General features: G+C 45.2%; 1 protein-coding gene across 3 annotated transcripts in view; it reads left to right on the top strand.

Annotated features, from left to right (window-relative positions):
- PC (pyruvate carboxylase) overlaps positions 1-20,075 on the top strand; it is a 2,151,284-nt gene that overhangs the window by 1,145,341 nt on the left and 985,868 nt on the right. For all 3 annotated transcript variants that reach the window (XM_078660828.1, XM_078660829.1, XM_078660827.1), the window contains one exon: positions 19,302-19,464. In XM_078660828.1, the coding sequence (XP_078516954.1) occupies positions 19,302-19,464 (163 nt within the window). The remainder of the gene's footprint in view (positions 1-19,301; positions 19,465-20,075) is intronic.

Below are 20,075 nucleotides of genomic sequence, written 5' to 3'. Positions count from 1 at the left end.
TAACCTGGATCCCCAGCTCCAGAGTTCGCAGCTCTGGCCTCTGCACCACATCCTCTTGTGGACATATAGTCATACGTCTTCTAGCAATGCTTTTTTATTTAGAAATATAACCATTTTAAAACATGCACAGTGAAATAGATGCGACGTTTACATATACATGTGTTCTTCTGTGAAGACCAGTGGAAGAAATGGAGGCGTATTCTAGAATATTAAAATTTTTGACCATTCTTCCAAATATGTGATGCAACAAATATAGCTTTGTATCTGTTGTTGAACGCACGTGTCTGGCATGGAAGCTACAGTGTATTCAGTGGAGTTTGACATTCTGATTATGTATGAGAGGAGTGTAAAAATTAAAATCGGAAGACTACACATCGTGCCCTGAAGCGCGGGGAATTGTTTGGTTGAGCCACCGAAAAGCACCTACAATTTTTGAATTATTCATTACAAGCCTTGCTTTATACAAGCTCAACAACGGATACATATCCACATTTGTGCAAAGGCATATGTGGAGGCATGATCAAAATATAAATGCTCTTTAATACGTCTTGCATTTTACTGCTAATCTTTACAAAAAAGATAAGTGTGTGGTGATCTCGGGTGTATTTCGCTGTATAAGTTTTTTAATGTTTTAAAAAAAAAGTTTTTGAATACATTAATCTCTTGCTATAAAAAGAGAACAAGTGCGATGTTTGAATATTTTACACAGATGTGGGGTTTAGAATTCTTTGATATTGTCTCACTGTTGCCCAGAAATTAGTGGGCAACTTGGAGGAAATTTCTGGTTTTGTAGTCTTTACCATCCCCGACCTCTTGGTTTTGAGGGGTTGCTCTCATATTGTGTGGCTTTTTTTCCTTTCCTGGGACCCAATAAGGGTGACTGAAACCGGCTCTCCGCCTGTAAATCGGTGTGGTTTCATGACTTGGCCTCTTAATCCACGTTTGATTTATTGTGGTGTACTTGAAATGGTTGGGTCCCTAAGGTGGGATGCCCTTAATTGGATGCCCTTTGGCTCTAGGTAGCCCCTAGAGTTGTAGGGTGCAGGGTGGGTTTTAGTGGTAGTTGGTGTTGTGGTCTTGCCCTTCCCCACACAGCCTTCCTCTCCTGTGCTACTTACCTCTATCACGTCCCATGGAGCTTTAGCCCATTTGAAGAAAATTCCCTTTTTATGAATGTCTCTACCAAAACGTTTAGGGTAGCTGCCACAGTACTGAATACATCCATTGGTTTATCCAGAGTTCACCTATTACTTGGAAGAGCTCTACACACCTCTGTGGCGGAAAGTTGAGAAGAGAATTTATAATCTCTCCTGTCCAGTGCTTTAAATGGGCCGGTACTCACCGGTACTGAGTACCGGCACTTCTAAATTTTCTGCGCTTGAGTACCGGAACTTTTTCTTGTCTCAAAGACAGTACCGGTACTCATGGAGCAGCAGCCCAACTTAATTTGGCTTCTAAAAAAAAAGCACGACACACAGCTAACGAGTCTGTCCGCTTTTGTGAAGCACTCGAGTGCTAATCTCCCGTTAACATCTCCTAATTGAGCAATGCCCCTCCTCCTGTTGTGCTCTCTAGCCCGGGCTGCTGCAGCCTCCTGGACACAGGAGATTCTTTCAGCAGACCTGCACGCTGGGCTATTGTGCTCTGTTGGCCATCCAAACACCTTCGAAAAGTGTCGAAAGCTTTGTTTTTTTAAATTTCTTCACGTGCCTCCTGCTGTCCAGTTCCCTTCAACCCATTTGCAAGGTGTAAACGACTTGGTGCGGGACAGATGAAAGGCCAAATTTGCATCTCACCCCTCTCCCTACTGATAAACACACTGCAGCCATAGTTTGTCAGAGCTTAACTTATAAAGAGGAGACATAATATACATGCTTTTCCTTTAAAATGTAATTGATCAAGAAAGTTCGTGATATTGTGTTATGTATGTTTCATTTCTATAGCACTTTTCCAATGCTTGTGAGATCCAAGGCGCTATTACACTGGAAACAATTTAAGAAGGGGTTTACACTCAATTAAAAGTAAAATATTTATGACACTACCAGCCTGTCCCGACCTTGTCCGGGAGCATTCAGGCTTCCCCTACCCCTGCCTCCCCCGACATTGCCCAGCAGCCCGTGCCCCCGCCCGCCCCGTCCCCCGCCTGGCCCGACATTGTCCCCGGAGCCTTACCTCATCCGCCGCTCCTCAGTTCACCGCTCCTCGCCTGCATTCAGGCTTCCCCTACCCCTGCCTCCCCCGACATTGCCCAGCAGCCTGTGCCCCCGCCCGCCCCGTCCCCCGCCTGGCCCGACACCCGCCTGCACCGACATTGTCCCCGGAGCCTTACCTCAGCCGCCGCTCCTAAGTTCACCGCTCTGCTCCTCACCGCCTGTCCGCCACCGCTCAGGCGCGGTGCGTCCATAGGGGCATGGGGGCGTAGCCCCCCCGCCCGCAGGAGACACCGAGGGAGAACTGACAATGCATGCCAGTCAGCATGACGTCGGGAGGCGTCATGTTGATTGACATGATTGTCATCAGGCAGGCAGCAACACGAGTGCGCATGCGTGGGGACGGAGGGTGAAGTTTTTGCCCACGCATGCGCACTTGTGTTCGTGCTTTTTTGCGCATGCCCATTAGGAGCCCTTCGGTCTCCTAATGGGCGTGCTCTGGGCGTAGAGTAACCTGTGCCCCTGCAGTGCCAGGAGAAGTTTCCGTATAAGCGCTAACACTAAGGTAATCCTACTACATATGGAACTTTTGTTTTTGTTTACAGCTACGTTTAGGACAACGGTGTAGTTCTGCTGCACAAGCACGCCCAAAGGTTTCATGAATATAAAATTGTTATTGTTACATGTCAGACTTGCTCTTGAACATGCATTATCTCTCAATAAAGGTCACACAAGGGGAAAAGTGAAGAAAGACAACACTTCCCGGTCTGTATTCCAAAATGCACAGTTTAATCAAAGAGAACCTATCAGCGTTGGGCCCCTTTAGTGTATTAATGAGTTTCCTCTCTCAAATAACGAAGCTTTAAGATCTCAGAATGTCACCCCACTTCCGGTCAATCAGCGATTTCCTGTTGACCTCTGGCTTTAACAACGACGTACAGAGGGCTCCTTCCAGCAAGGCCATTTGCCAAGCTCTGTGGCCGTTCCTTTCTTAGAGGTTGGCTGTTTCTGGTGAAGATTGTAACCTGGCATGTTTGAGGGCTGGTTCGCCGCTGGCAAGCATGGCTGGCACGCACAGATACCATCATTATATTTATCTAACGAGGAGCCGGCGTGTGCGAGAGGTAAACCTTGGAGTGTTTACAGAGATCATGCAGATAATGTGCCTTCTGTGTAATCTTTCTAGCCGGCCACACGTCATGACGCAGGGCACCCCGGAGTGGCTGGGCCTCGCTCTCTGTCTGCATCGATCATGCACAGCTCGGCGCCCCAGTGAGGGCTCTCGCCAAACGAAAATGTAAATGTATGTAGTGCTTTCTGCCATAGCGTTTACCTTCGTGTTGCTGTAAATACATAAAACATGATGCTGTGGCCCAAAGCAATGGGACATACATGTTATCTTCCTCAGAAGGATAAAACGCCGCTCAGGCCTTGCCACAATTTGCATGTGATCTGAAGATCATAAGAGATTTCCAGAGCTGAATGATGTATGGATGCAGGATGGGTGGGTGGATGGATGGGTGGATGCATGAATGATGTATGGATGGATGCATGGATGCATGCTTGATGGGTGGATGGATGCATGAATGATGGATGCAGGTTGGATGGGTGGGTGGATGGGTGGATGCATGAATGAATGATGTATGGATGCAGGATGGGTGGGTGGATGGATGGATGGGTGGATGCATGAATGATGTATGGATGGATGCGTGGATGCATGCATGATGGGTGGATGCATGATGGGTGGATGCATGATGGATGGATGGGTGGATGCATGAATGAATGATGTATGGATGCAGGATGGGTGGGTGGGTGGATGCATGAATGATGTATGGATGGATGCAAGGTGGTTCGGGCTCGCTCGCTGCACTCGCTGCGGTGCAATATGCAAATTAGTTTACGCCTTACCACTTTCAAATGTCACCAGCCGCCCCTGCCGCCGCTCCTCCCCGCGCCATGTCTGCCTCTCCGCTGCTCTCACCGCCGCTGGCCTGTCCCCTGCTCCTCACGTCACCGCTCCTCCCCCGCGCCATGTCCGCCGCTCCTCGGACGCCGCTCCTCCCCGTGCTCCTGACGTGAGCACGCACGTCGCGGCCGGCGCTACTTTGGAGGGACTACTTTTTTTTTATATAAATTTTGTAAACGTTTATTTTTAATATTTATATAGCCTATAACCATCTACACACCCTGACGATTTCAACGGTGTATCGGGTGTGTAGATTGGCACCGTGGTTCCCGAGTTTACCCGCCTCAAAGCCTGAAAGTTCTTATTTTATTATAGTAGTATAGATTAGAAAATAATTTTTGTGAACTTTTTTCTTCGTGCCTTTGAAACAATTTCTAACAAAGCGCCAATGAAATGAAATCTTAAATGAAGAGTTTCATTTGGTCATAAGGTTTTAGCAATGATTTTAATTAATGGCCCCTTAGCACTACCCGTAGCCCCGCCCCCATGGCTCCACCCCCATAACCCTGCCCGCCCCTAACCCCGCCCACATCTCAATTTGGTGAGTACCTGCACTTATTTTTTTTCCATTTAAAGCACTGCTCCTGTCGCACCAAGAGTGCTTAGGAAGAGGCAGTTTTGTTTGGGATCCATTAGCCTGAGTGGTTTCTAAGACCTTAAGGAGGTGATTTTCAAGGGGAGCGGGGTCATAAAGTAGTTGGAGTGTTTTTTGCACATCGACAGCTGTGCGCCCCCCCCCCCCACCTTCATTTTGTGCTGCCGCTCTACACACTACAAAATTCTCATTCTCAGGGAGTTGCAAAACTTCAGAAATATATATTTGAGGCAGAAGTCTTTTTAAACTCAGTGCAAATACACGTATGGAGGTCTGTGAGACTGCATACTGCTACCTTTGCATTCACATTCATTGAATGCCAATATTTGTTTATAGCCAGCCCCATGTCTCTAAATGGGACTGGAGTTGCTTTCAGAAATAAAAGTGCACTCAGTGAATGGCATTGGGTGAACAGGCATAAGCGCCCCTCGGTACCAGCTGCCACCACTCACAAGGTGGAAGTTGTCCCCGGTTGTGAATTAGTATGACACATACTTGTTTGAAACAAGACAGTGTTTGGGATTTGATGCTGTTTGGTGGTTATGATGTATTTTGTTTCTTTGTTGGAAACGTGACATGACAGCCTGGGGAATGGTCTTATCCCCTGAACAGTTGTGGTATGATGACATAACGCATGTTATATTCTAACATGTATGTCGTACAAAAAAATGCCAATAAAGAAATATATATATATATGTATAAGGCTAACGAGGAAGACCGCCTGGTCGATACGCGTCGCCAATAAAGCATCTTTCATACGCGGACCCTGGAGTGCGAGTCTTTTGTGTTATCTCAGCAACATCTACTGGGAAACTCCTTCAGGCATATATATATATATATCATTGTTTGAAACTTCATATGCATACAATGTATACACTGTATAGTGAATCAACACTCCTTTGCTCCCTTGTTGTTCTTTATGGGGTGCAAAGTACACTATGCGAGCCAGAATTAAATTACCAACTCACAACTTGCCTCTTGAACATTGGGACCAGCATTTTTTCGTTCAGCACCCTTGATTGTGATTCACAGGGTCTGTGACCATGCTTGATGCGTTAGGCCTCATGGATCTTTAGTAAGAACAAAACCGTACACAAGATGGGATAACATCTCTCATTCCGAAGAATGTCTGTAAGAGATAAAAAAAAGCACTCTGGGTAAGCTCGCCAATATACAATTGAAGGAGTGGAAAAAGTGAGATTGTTTAGCCGTCTGTTTCTCTTGAAACACGACTGACCGTTTTGTAGTCTGGGAATTGTGAACTTGTTTGGTAGTGGTTAACAGGAGAACCCAGACAATGTAGAACGTTGTTGAACATTTGATTTTGGCATTTCATTTGAGCACATACCAGGAGGTTGTGCTTGTCATCAATACATTTTGATCATCGCTGCTACTCAAAGTACCTTAATATTTGTTAAAAGTTGAGTAAAGTATCTGTGTTTATTATTAAAGAATCTTTCAAAACTAATTCATGCTACCCAAGTGACAGTGACTGAATCGTTTCCTTTTTCCCCTAAATATATTTGTAGGCCTAACTTTGGCAATGGCTTTTGACATCTATTAGGAACACCTTTTCAGTTGTTAATTTTATGACAAAAGAGGTGGCACCCGTAATACACAGCTCCTAAATAACTTTTTTTTCCCTGCAAATTTGTGCTTTGTAGGTCTAGCTTTTGACAGCAAAACTGTCAAACAGATATATTGCTCCCACTGTATACAGAGTTGGCTGTCGATCCGTCTGACCTTTCAAACTTTAGTCTTTTTCACCCAGACTCTTTTTAGCCATTGGCTAGAGACTTTAACAGCTTCTTGGGCCAACCCAGTGGAGTATTTATCTTTGACCTAATTCTATTGGCTGATAAAGTGTATCCTTCCACCTCCACTCTAGTACCTTGATTGAACTGCATGAGGGATTCATTTACAACTGTCTGCGCCTGGTGGCTCCCTCCTGTGTGGTGTATTATAATGTGCTAATGCTCTGCATGTTTACATATTAGACCTAGTGTATTTGCTATAGCTTGTTCTAAATCCAGGTTCAGTAAGGATATGAAGATTGAAACATAAAGATACATTTACTATAAATCTTGCAATGCAAACCTAGTATACCGAAAGATGAGAAACAGAAATGTGGAATAGAGATGGTGAAAAATAGTTTGTGAAAGTGTGTGTGACTGGTGTAAATTGATCCTAGGACTAACCTAACCTTGTATAAGGAAGTAAGAATATAGCTGATAAACTGTAGCTGTAATGGTGGCGGGGAGTTTCTTACTTGGCATTAAATCTGTGATTTATTGAGGAATGTGAACGCCTTAAAACAGTTTAAATGCAGAGATATTCTACTGTTTGCAGATTTGCAGCTCATGGTCTTGACGAGGATAGGGCTGTCCATTGCGAGACACTGAGTACCAGGAGGGCTGGCGCGGGTCTTCAGGGGCCATCACAACTTGTCATTGCACAAGCAGGTGTTCCATCGTGGACTCAGAAGTTGCATTAATTATACCTTCAGTGGTGGCAGCGTTTGTTTTTCTTATCCCTCTTGCAATGTCCTCTGTCTTCAAAGATCTTCGTTGCCCAAGCATCCATCTCCTCATTCGGCAACCTGTGCTTCATCAGCCTTCAGGCTTAAATCCAGGTCCTTGTCCGGGCGCAGCCTGTTCCCACCTATGAGCTGTTGTGTCGACACGCGACACCTTTTCCAGCTGAGCAGTGGAATATCTCTCCCAGTTGGCATTCTTCCTGCTTACTGTTACTACCAGGATCCTCCCACCTCCCCTTTGTACACCCCATCCTCCACCAGCTCTCATGTGCTTTGTTTCCTTACCTGTCGACCTGCTTGATAAGGTCAGCGATGAAAGAAATTGCCTTGCTGGCAGGCAGTGCTGCATGTTGCTGGAGCCCTTAATGCTTCTCACCGTAATTAGGCCACATTAGGAGTTGTCAGAAAGATTTATTGATGTTAATGTGGGGATTTCTTTGTGAAGACATCCTGCGTGTTAACAGCTCATTAGTACTTGATACCATAATCATTTTTTTTTATATCTGATGATTGCTGCCTCTTAATCGGGGATGGGTTGGCTTGAAGAGCTCTGGTGGCAGAGGCTGGGTCGCATCTTTTCTAGACCAGTGAGCAGCCAGTCACCAGCTCAAATGAAGAGTAGAGTTTATTAGTGCCCATACACCAGCGGACTTGACGACTGTGTATGTATTCCGTCTACAGTGGTAATGAGTTGACTACCGGAGCTTGATCTCCAGTGGTCCCAGAGGCTTCTAATTTGCACCAGCAAGTACTGTGCCTATTGTACTGTCCAACTACTGCTTGGCTTGCATGCACTGGGAGACCATCTGCACTGATGCTTTTGGCAGCTGGTCTTGCTGTATTTTCATGACTGACTTTTTTGGAACATGTGACCTCACAATATTGAGAATGCCTACTGTGAGTGTCTTTCCATTGCTGGCATTTTGTGCATTTCTTTCTCAGATTAGGCTCATGTCCTGGAAATGAAAAGGCGATGACGTAGACTGTTGGCGCATGCTAGGTAGGAGCTCCTTGTGCAGTCTCCTAAGTCAGGCAGGCATTGTTGACAAACTCATCAGTCATACTTCAGCTGGGCTCTGACTGCCAAGGCAGGTGCCTTGGGCATCTTATGGTGATGCTGTGGCCAGCATGGATGCTGCGATGCTGGCTGTATCCTGAGTGAGTAGGGAGTAGGTAGATGTGTAGGCACCCGTGGGATGTAGACCACTAACAAATGTTTTTGAATGTTGAGCATCTGTCCACGCTTTGGCGCCTGCAGCCATTGTATGCCCTACAAGGTCAGTGTCCTGTGATGCTGTCTCATTAATAACAATATGAACAAATAAGTGAACTGTAGATAAAACTGTAAATGCTTTGATGTAGTCTACTGAAATCGTGTTCCCTACGAAGGAGTTGGCATTTCACTTGTTATTATGGGCTTGAAGGGTAGCATTGCTTATAATCCAGGAGGAAAAAAAAGAAACTAAAAACACATTCGTAAATCCAATAGTTCCGGCTTTAAAAAAAAAAAACGTCAAGTATGTCATAAGTATGTCATAAGCAGTCTCATAAATGTGGCAACGTATGCTTTCACTGAAATTGTAAATTTTTTAAAGAAAACTGCCTTCAATATTAATTGTACTAATGGATAGATACAGTATCCTAGAATAGTAATTAAAAAGATATGTTCTTAGGCTTCTCCAAAAAGATGATAGGTAATCGCAACTGGAGGGTTATTCCATATTGTAATAAATGTGTGCAAAACTACGTCCCTCTTTTCGAAATCTTTGACCCTCTGTTTGAGTAAAACCATTGTACCTGTAGGACGCAGATCTTTCTGGTTGGTTGATCTGTAACATGTTTTCCCGACAGCACGGTTCAGATCTGTTTATTGTTTAATTTGTCACATTGTGAGTGATTTACACTGGATTTTGTTTTTCATAGGAAGCCAGTGCAGATCTCCATTAGGATGTTAATGTGATGTGGTGGTGGATTTCCTTTACTGCCATATCTGTTGTATTCTGTGCAACTTGTAACGCCTGGATGCTTGCTTTGAAAGTACCCAAGTGTAGAGCATCGCAGTACTATTTCTTAGAGCTGCATTTCTCTTCAATGGAGCAGTTTGCAGCGCCTAAACAGCTGAAGGTGATATCGTCATTGGTTTGGGGATCCCAAGACATTATAGTGTCAAAAATTACCCCAGAAACTTAACATATACTTCGGTGCAAAAAGGCAGGGGAGGCCTCGTCTTTGGGTTTTTTTCTTCCTAGTTCATGTATCAGTCACCAGCAATTCTGCCTTTTTTCTTGTTGTTAAGACTTACATTTTAATTTCACACATTCCTGTAATAGGGTGAAGACCTTAGATCATTGGTTCTTTACCTGTAGTTTGGGGATCCCTGCAGGTCCACAAAGCCTATTTAGGGGGTCCGCTATTGCTTAGAAAGTTAAATAATATTAACCGATTAATAAAGTGTATATAAAAATGAAACAAAAGGTAAAATTACAAATGTTAAAACATTCTGTAAATCTGAGGGAATCTGAAATTGGAGACTAAACATTAATATCTTTAGATTAGTGTGAGCAGTGTATGCGCATCAAAAATATAACATGGGAATGAGTGACCTCAATTGAATTCAGCAAAACTCTGACCTTCCCAATAAAAGATCGTTTTTTGTTTGTGAATTAGATAAAATATTTCCTCATTTGTGAATTTGTTTGATCAAGGCTTACTTTAGTATTTTTTGTATTGTTTTGCGATTAAAATAATCAAAAATGCTTACGCCTGGGTCCCTGGTTTCCAGTAATGACTCATTGGGGGTTTCCCAGGTTCCAGTAATTATTAAATTGGTGGTCCACAGAAGTCAAAAGGTTAAGAACGCCTTAGATGCTTTTTCACTGGAGTTGCTTTCCCTATTAGAAATGGTAAAAACTGCTGGGGTGTCATGGACGTAATTATGGAAGTAAACATCTGGGTACAAAACAAATAGCTTTAGAATATTGACTTTGAGCAGCTTTTTTGCTTGCACGACCTCTCCTGAATGTCTGTCCTTACGTGGCGCAGTCATCGCCCCTGCACCTCTTCCTTCTTATTGACACCTCTGAAATTAGTTTCAATTGATATTTCTTTTATCAAGTGGTTCCTTAATCTGGACTGTCCCTTCCACGCTTGTGATACCTTTTTCGGTTTCCTTTCTGCTGATTACATCTATACCTGTAAAAGTGCACACTCCATCAAACATTACCTGTACTCACAGATGGTTCCCAAGTAATTGGTTCCTCTCGTCTCTGTAACTTGCTTCGGCTTGGTGCCAGTTATCATAAAACCTGTGAGTCACTAACTCCCTCACTGTAATGAAGGGAACAATTGCAAGGGATGCCGAGTTGAATGTAGCTGTGTAATGATATTTCTGCACAATCACGCCATGGTACACAGCAAAAACTAGAAGTTGCAGTCATCAAAACAAAAACTACAAGGTGCAGCTATACAAGGGAAAATATCTGGCTTTATGAAATGTTCTGAAGCAAGCACCTGACACAAAAATTAACCACGTGCATATACCCCTCTTACTCTAGGAATATAAGTCGTGAAACCTAATTTCTAGAGTTGACATTTAAGTATATTTTGTACCCTCAACTAGCTAACACTTAATGCAGTTAACTTTGATTGACGTAACTTAAGAAAATGTAACAGCGGAGCGCAGTGCATGACATTATCTTCAAAGAAAATACATTAAAGCCCCACCGTCCTGCTGTGGCAACGGACCCATAACCTAGGGTCTCTGGGCAGCCCAACCTACTTGACTGCTGGGTTAGAGTTGGGTTAGAGTTGAGAGCAGCCACCATTGCTCCCTTGTGTGGGAGACTCTTTCCTGTGCAGTGCCAGGACAAAATTGTAGAATAGTACGGTTGTGTCCTATGGTTCAGTAAATTCTGCTCCACTTTTGTACCTGTAGATACTTCCCACACATTGTATTCCTTGATCTCAATCGAGTGACCTTCTGTGTCCTGCTGCTTCCCTTCTCACTCTCTTTGCATTGTTTCCAATGTAATGACTACTAACTTGTGCCCAGCTTTACTCCATGTTCCTCTCCGTCCTTTAACACTACGTTGCTTTTTTCTACTAAGGTAGTTGGGTACCACTCACTGTGGACTCCTTCCCATTCAGTCTCTATATGACAACAACACTTAGAAGCATATCCTGTCCCCCAGTCATGCTGACCTTTTGCAGCGTTGACTATCACAGACTCTGTGAACCTCTTCCTACTTTGTTGAAGCTCTCGGCTGTTGTGACAGTGGGGCAAGTTAGGTAATCCTCTTGATGTGTGACTGACAAGTCCCACATTTTCCTAGGTTGTTGACTTCAACCACTGCAGCTCATCTCCGACCATGGTGGAAATATGTTGCCTGTACCTGTATGTCCCAGCTTTGATGGGACCCTTGCCCACAGTCCCCATCACCCCTTCTCACCATGGTGGCAAGCTGCTGCGTGTGCCTGTCTCTCTCACTGCTGTGATATGATAGTAGAACCCGTCCTCCCTTCTCACCGTGGCGTGCTATCCGGCCCGCCTTAACCACTTGGCTGCTAATGACAAGGGTAACTCGTCATGGAGTGCCCATTCATTTCAATGGAAATTACATTGAAGTGGAGCAAGTAGCTTAGCATCCAAGTGGTTTGGTTGGACTTCAGTAGTAACTTGCACTTCATCCCAGGCTGATGGTGAATGCCTATTTCTATCTCAGGCCATGCTTCTGTTGCTTGAAACCACTGGCATCCAGAAAATGTGTGCTTTGCAGGTTGAACCGGAGTCTGGAGTATGCACTGGTCAATTGCAGACCTAACTGTTAATCATAAGCTGTCTTTTTCTCCAAAAATTGTTGTCTTATAAACTTGGAAGCTGTAGGGAGCTTCTTTGACCGAGTTCCCTTTTAGTTTTGTGCTTTTATTTCTAGACAACCAATCTTTTCTTATAGATGCTTTAGGCAGCTGATTCACCCCTCAGGATGTCGAGTCTCTCCTAACAGAAGCAGACCAGGGCACAGGACAAGCTTTTTATTCCCTTGTCTGAAATGAAACCACTTGATCCAAGCCAAAGCCTTGAAGTTTTTTTTGTGGCACAAGAGAAGATCTGGAATCTTTTCTGATGCCATTTTTAATCAGTAATGCAAACCAGAAACTCGGCTGTTAACTGCAGATGAATGTTCAAAGTTCCCAGGTATCTATGTCCTTAAAGATCCTCAGCCAACCAGTGATGGCCTTCTATTTTTAGATATTTCCTAAGACTGCGCAGTTGCTTGTGAGACATTTTATTTACTTGCTAGGGGCTTAGAGCCCTTCCATTGATTACCATTGGTTGGCTTCATTGTCACTCTTCTTTCTATACTTCCTTTGTTTGTCCCAAGCACTTTTTCTTGTAGCGCCCAATATCCTTCCACTGCCCGTATGCTTTTGGGTGTACTTATTTTAATTTTAATTGCAGCAATCTATGCTTGTAGTGTTTGCAGACTCTCTCGCCCCCCTATGCCTTGCTGCTTGCCCTCTTCCAAGCTCCCGCCCCTCTCCCTTTTGAACATTTATGGTGATTGTGTGCCCATGAGACTCCTGTGACAGCCCGAAAGTAGCTCACTGGCTCACTACCTGCTAACTCATTGGTGCGATTTCACAACCTCTAAGACGTTCATGTACCCCTGCCTGTAGCTGCCAAGTGGGGATATAACATGTTTGGACCCTTGAGGCCGAACTGCTTTTTTAATAGGCAGTGCTTTGTCTCCTCAAATGTGGAGTTGATCATTGAACAGGCACAGAACAAACTAAAAGTACCACAATGCAATGTGCTGCAAGCAGGCTGATGCAAGCTGGGGGTTGGGCTGGCGAGGCAAATGTGGTGTGAGATACTCCACCTGACCTCACTGAGGTGGCTAAAGAGCAGGACCTAGTTTCTGGTGACAGTGTGTTTTGGAGAGGAGCAGTTATTTATATCGATCTCATAACTAGCTTTTATATTGCTTATTCTTCTTTAGAGTATATCAATCAGTCGTGAGCTGGGCCTAGCGGCGCTTTATCTTTACATTCAATTATCCCATCTCATTTTTAACAACCATTTTCAACGTATTACTTAATTGTTGCTTTCATGGAAAGTTGTGGCCTACGTTTGCATTTGTTTACTCTTGGGTAACTTGTTCTCGTCTAAAACTATGCCTCTAGGTATCTAGTAAAGCTATGTCACATCAAAGATTATGAAACATGTACATGTCGTCGCCTAATGCTATTGATCAACCTGTCAGCCTATTCTATCAAAATCAGTATGTTAACATTTAGAAGGAACTCTTTGATATTGGATGTTTAATCAATCAGGGTTTTATAAGGTGCGCTACTCACCTGTGAGGGTCTCATGGCGCGGGGGGGGGGGGGGGGTATGCAGCTCCATTTCAGTCAAAGAGCCTGGTCTTAAGTATCTTTCTGAAGGGAGCATCTGATGACGGAGCTCATACCAGGCCTTGGCAGCGACGTAGGTGAAGGCTCTTCCGCCTGCTCTCTTTCTGCGGATTTGTGGGGTCTCTGCTACGGCAAGGTTGGCAGAGCGGAGGTTCCTTTTGTGTACGTGGAAGGAGACTCTCTCGTTGAGGTATTTGGGTCCGATGTTGAAGAGGGATTTGTAGGCATGGGTGAGCCGTTTGAAGGTTACTCTCTTCTCGACATGGAGCCTTTGGAGGTCTTTTAGGTGTTGGGTCAAGTGTTAGAGGGGTTCTGAGGAAAAGTCTGGCTGCAGTGTTCTGGATGGTTTGGAGCTTGTATAGGAGAGTTCTGTTGATTCTGGCATAGAGGGCGTTGCCGTAATCCAGTCTGCTGGTTATGAGTGCATGTGTGACAGTCTTTCTGAATTCAGGGGATCCATTTGAAAGTCTTGCGGAGGATGCGGAGGCAGTTGACGCAGATGGAGGCGAATGAGTTGATCTGGTGGGTCATGGTGAGGGAGGAGTCTAGGATGATGCAGAGGTTCCGTGGGTGGGCCTCCCGAGGGCTGAAGGCCAACAGTTGTTGTCCCAAGCAGTGGTGGAGGGTCCAAGGACGAGACCGCTGTCTTCTCCGAGTTGAGCTTCAGGCAGCTGTTGTTCGTCCAGGCTGCGACGTCCTTCATTCCTTCCTGGAAGCAGTCTCTGGTGTCTTCGGGGTTCTTCGTGAGGGAGAGGATGAGCTGGGTCTCGTCGGCGATGTTGCTGTGAATCCTATGGCGAGTTAATAATGGTGAGATGCACATTGAGTAAGCGTCCTCTTTGGTTGCCTTGTGCATTTCAATTGCTGTGCCGTGGGAATAAGAAAATGTAATGTTAATTACATTACGTGTAATGCTTTTAATAAAGCAACCTTTACAAACGTAGTCAATCCCGCTTCCAAGAACTCTATGGTAGAATGTTACTGTGATGGGGCGAGTGCTTGATGGAGAGATGCACATTTGAGAAATCTTCCTATTTGATTGCCTTGTACATTTTAATTGCGACGCAGTGGGAATAGGAAAATGTAGTGATAATTGTATTATGTAGCAGGCTTTTAATAAAACAACCTATACAAAAGTAGTCAATCTGCTTCCAAGACTGGTTGTGTGGGTTTTTCTTCCTCTTCTTCATGTTGTCCCTCCCCTAGAGCATGGCGTCATTTCTTGTGTCCTGCCACTGCTTACTTTTCAAGCACTCCTTTTTACTTTTTGATTAAGCACTCCAAGAGTGCATGTTTCTTCTTCCCTCCACTATACTCCATGTTGCTTTTGCCCATGTGCTTGTCCCTCACGCCCCTCCATGTTGTGGTTGCCATTGTGAAAAACTAGAATAACTCCTGTACGACCTGTATTTCTTCTATATGGGCCCGTTAGATTATAAAAATGTCTTTTTTCAAGAGTACAACATTACATGATGAAAAACACACAATGAAATCACATGTACACCAAAGATGTTAACATAGTGTTTCCACATAGAATAAAAACAGAACAGCTTGAAAAAACATATATCTATTGTTGCCATTATGTGCTAATCCCCTGCATTGCTTTTTCGCCTGTGGGTTTCTCCTCGATCCATGGTATACTCTTTCGCCAGTGTGCTTCTGTTCTTCTGTGCTTTACGTTGCTCTCTCTAATGTTGTGTACTTCTCCAGCGACCCTCTGTGGTGCTTCCGCCCCTGCCCTCCGTGATGCTTCTCCCCACCTGCGTTCTCAGTGTTTCCAGCACCCCGCCTTTTCTTCTTGCTACCTCCACTCACTTGAAAAAAATAAAACGCTTTGGCACAACCTTTTATATATCAATCCAAATTGAATCACTAAATATATATATATTTTTAAAAGCACCCGCACATTTTGTAGGCATGTGCATGCATGCCGCTACAAACTGATCCAGCCACAGTGGCCTTGTCCTAGCACCTTTTGTGGGGTTTTTTTGTTTTCTTTTGCCATACTGCACATAATCTTTAAAAACCATTGACGAAACCAATTGGTTCCAAAGGCCTGACCTGTTGGCTCTGCCTGTGCTTGTTCCATAAGCCATTTCAGCCTTTGCTTTTCCTCTTAACGCCTAGTTGGACCTGACACTCCATCAGTGTTGAATGTCTATCTCTAAGGTGATTATGGTCACCATGACCATGCTCTGCTGAACTGGCACTTTTTGTCGCATCTGTGACATGGACGGCGACTTTGTTCTGATGAAGTGCACGCTGCGACGCAATCGCGTTCTCACCTTTTGACGGCTCCTTTGGCTTGGCTCACTAATCAGCCTTTGTCGAGGGCCTGTGCCTGACAGCTTCAGAATAACAAGCACGGAGCAGAGCCTCTCTCGCTGCCACCGCCTTGTCTACCTTTCATGTCTGGCAGTGCAGCAGCTTGGACAACCAGCCTCAGTATTCTTCAGGGTGCTTTTGATCTAATATTGGCAGTGTTGGGAATGTGCTGCTTCCATGCTGTTTGGTGTGTGTGTGAAGCACTGGAAGAAACCTGCAGAACATGTGCGGTTCACTGATGTGCTTTAAGGCATGATTCCCAAGCAACTTGGTCAGGGACTGACATTTCTGGGTTGACTTCAAATTCGTTGTACTGGGGGTAAGAGGTTACACAAACACTATTTCCAGTGGCTGTTGTGTGGGATCTGGTGCAAAATCGCATAGCATAACACGATTTTATTTTACCCCTTGTGTCCTATGCAACACCTTGTGCTTTAGCAAATGGGGGCCCTTGGTTTTCCTACACAAATGCAGACGTTTGCGCCATGAGAAAGTGTTTGTTTTTGTCATATATTTGTTTTCATTCAAAGAAGTAACCTGAAAAAATAACTTTCCCCTAATGTTATCCTCATTTGGACTGGCTGTGAACAAGCCCACATCTCCTTAGCAGGATTTGTGTGGTTGTCCTCAAGATTTTTTTTAAGTTGTTTCAAACCTTCTCACTGTGTACGTCTGGAATCTGTGCTGGTGAATGATTTTGGATCAGGAAGGGCTTTGTGACAGTGAGTCAACGACCTATCCAAAATAAGCGTTCATAGCATGTTGGTGGCTGACTGAAAACCTGCTGAAGCAGATTCTGCCATTTGTATAAGTAGAGAATTGCTTTCAAAAGACCGTGTGATGCGAGTGTCTTGAGATCCACAAGCTTCAGGAGGTGGGCCAGAGAAGTGAATGGGGCCCTGCTTTACCACTTGTGGTGGGCACACCTAGGGAAGGATTTATAGCTGGATGGTTACAGACAATCCTCCTATTGCTGGTAGAACAATGAAGTCAAAAAATCCACCTGTGGTGTTTCCTTCACCATGGTGAAGAAAATTCACCTTGTGATGCTCTTCCAAATGTTGTGTTGCTTCTAGGATTCTTTGTCACTAACACCTCTGATTCAGGCCCCCAGGCCACCGACTGCAAAGCAACTAAAATTGTACATAAGCATTATCCATCCTTCTGGAGCGGTTTCAGACTTCAAACTCGAGATAACCTCTCCTCTCTTCAGCCACTCTTTTATTCTTTCCTTTGTCCTTTTCCTCTTCCCCATTTTCCCTTTGCACTCCCCTCGCTTCAGTTTATCTTCCTTTAATTTCTCATTCTGCTCTCCTTCAAACTGAAGCTATCTTTTTTCTTAACAATATCTTCTCCCCATCTCTGCCCTTTTAAGTCTTTCCTTCCATTCTCTCTCTCTCCAATTCTCCTTCTTGAGGCCTCCTTTTTTTCTCTTACTGTCTCTCTCATCCTCCCTTTTTAGCCTCTTCCACATCCCTTTCTGATTTTCTCTCCTTTCATTGAACCTCCCCTCCTCCTTCTACACGCATTCTTCCTCCCTTCCTTGTCCCCCTCCTCCGCTCCTTTTATCCTAACCGCCTCTCTTTTCCAGTCACTCCCATCTATTTTTCTCTTCTAACCTCTCTATTCCATTTGTCTACCTAGCCCCTCTCACTCTGCTCTTTCCTCCCTCTCTGGCCTCCGTTCTGCTCCTTGGCTATTGACAAATCAGGACTAAACTTATCTTTGCTTGCCTGTCGCTAGCTTGAACTATGACCGTACCAATCATTAGTGACGATTGCTAAAAGTGCCCCCAAAATTAACGTAGCTGTTAAGACATCTGATCAGTTAGACAATCGGCGACCGTGTGCTTTTCTTCATTCAAACATTCTTGGCTGAATATAAGAGCTCTGAAGCCTAGAATTGTTTCTCATTTAACACAAAAGACTGCCTTCCCTTTGTCCGTGAAAGTCCAGCAGAGGCAACCTCTAAATAAAAGAAGAGGCAGGGAAAGACAGGGGCACACTTGCTGTCCAGTTCCACTCAGATTTCTTTCCACAGAGAACGAAGATGATGTGACGTAAGTGCTAAGGTCTGTGAGCAGCCGGTGAGTGTTTAGGTCTGTGCGCAGCCAGGGAGTGCTGAGGTCTGTGCGCAGCCGGGGAGTGCTGAGGTCTGTGCGCAGCCGGGGAGTGCTGAGGTCTGTGCGCAGCCGGGGAGTGCTGAGGTCTGTGCGCAGCCGGGGAGTGCTGAGGTCTGTGCGCAGCCGGGGAGTGCTGAGGTCTGTGCGCAGCCGGGGAGTGCTGAGGTCTGTGCGCAGCCGGGGAGTGCTGAGGTCTGTGCGCAGCCGGGGAGTGCTGAGGTCTGTGCGCAGCCGGGGAGTGCTGAGGTCTGTGCGCAGCCGGGGAGTGCTGAGGTCTGTGCGCAGCCGGTGAGTGAGCCGGTGAGTGCTGAGGTCTGTGCGCAGCCGGGGAGTGCTGAGGTCTGTGCGCAGCCAGTGAGTGAGCCGGTGAGTGCTGAGGTCTGTGCGCAGCCGGTGAGTGCTGAGGTCTGTGCGCAGCCGGTGAGTGCTGAGGTCTGTGCGCAGCCGGTGAGTGCTGAGGTCTGTGTGCAGCCGGAGAGTTGCGCAATGCAAAAAATGAAATTTAACAACAAAAATATAAACTTACCTTGCCCCCAGGTCCCACATCTCTGCTCCTGCTCTCCTCATGGGACTCAAGGAACAGGAAGCCAGGAAAAACAGCCATGCTCCCCTGACCAATCACAAAGCTGCATTTGCTTTTGAGCATCCTGGTTCGACGCTCAATCAGGGACTGGGGCCTGGGAATGTTCTCCACGCAGGCTGTAATGCAGCCTGCATGGAGAACAAGGCCGACCAAACAGTCATTGTGCACTTAGGAGTGGGCAAACTACTCCTCCCCTGCCCCAAGAGCAGAGCAGCCCAGCCCACCCGCCCCCAAAGGAAACATAGAATGATAACCCAGTTAATAATATTATATATGTCCTTTAGTTTGCACTGATCAAAAGCAGTATGGCAACGCTCCTCTGCAATAGCGGAGGAGCTGCCACTGAAAAAGACTGATTCCTCCAGTTGTGCACCGTGCATCTGGCACCACACAAAACAAGTACTTTGAGTGACAATAAAGCAAGCCAGTGGTAAGCAAGCCAGTGGAATTCACAAACCAGCTTTGCTCAATCTGATAAGCAATACCTAAAAATGATAGTCCAGTCATGTTTCTGTCCATTTCTATGGGCATTGTTTTTGTGACCCATATCTGCATCTGGTAAGTTGCTTGCTTGTCTTGATACAACTTTGTTTTTCTTTTTTCTCCTCAGTGTTGACCTTGTGCATGCCCAGATCCACGTTGCAGAAGGCAAAAGCCTCCCTGACTTGGGTCTGAAACAGGACAATATCCGCATCAATGGCTGCGCCATACAGTGCAGGGTCACCACGGAGGATCCGTCGCGGGGATTCCAGCCCGACACTGGCCGCATTGAGGTAGGATTGGAAGATTCCTACGTTTTTAGAATTTGGCCTTGGTTCTAGATGTAGAAGAATTGGTGGACGGGCGTATTAGTGACATGGAACGCTTCTTAGAACGCGTGGACCTAAGAAAAACTTGAGACAGTCATGTTTGTGCCAGGCGAGGTCAACAATTGAAAAAAAACACATCTACTGGTTATCAGTGGAAACTGTACACTTTCCCACACATTCTCGTGTCGTTGGTGTATGTTCAAATCTAGTATATGATAGTTATAAGTAGTAAGGGTGTCTGTCAGTGAAAATGCTACCCTTTAGCTCATGTGTCTGTTTGTGCTACAGATTACTTCAGCAGATTTTCTCTGTTCTCAAACCTTTGGTAGCGAGGATGTAGCTAAAGGCTCAAATCCTAGAGAGGGATGGTTGCTAATGCCATATGCCTCAACTTGAATATACCTGGTTAACAGAGCATGAGAAACCAGATTACTACCTTTGCACTCTTCAAGCCTGAATGAAAGTTGTCCTTGTCAACAGGCTATCCCAACCTTCTAGTATGATTGGCTTCACCTTCAATGGAACCAGACCACACAGTTTCTTGGTCACAAGCATGCAAGTGAAGCACAAGAAGT

The sequence above is a fragment of the Lissotriton helveticus genome, chromosome 9 (genome assembly GCF_964261635.1).
Source record: "Lissotriton helveticus chromosome 9, aLisHel1.1, whole genome shotgun sequence".
Classification (NCBI taxonomy): Eukaryota; Metazoa; Chordata; class Amphibia; order Caudata; family Salamandridae; genus Lissotriton; species Lissotriton helveticus.
The sequence above is the reverse complement of the archived record's forward strand: the minus strand, read 5'-3'. Positions and strand labels throughout refer to the sequence as shown.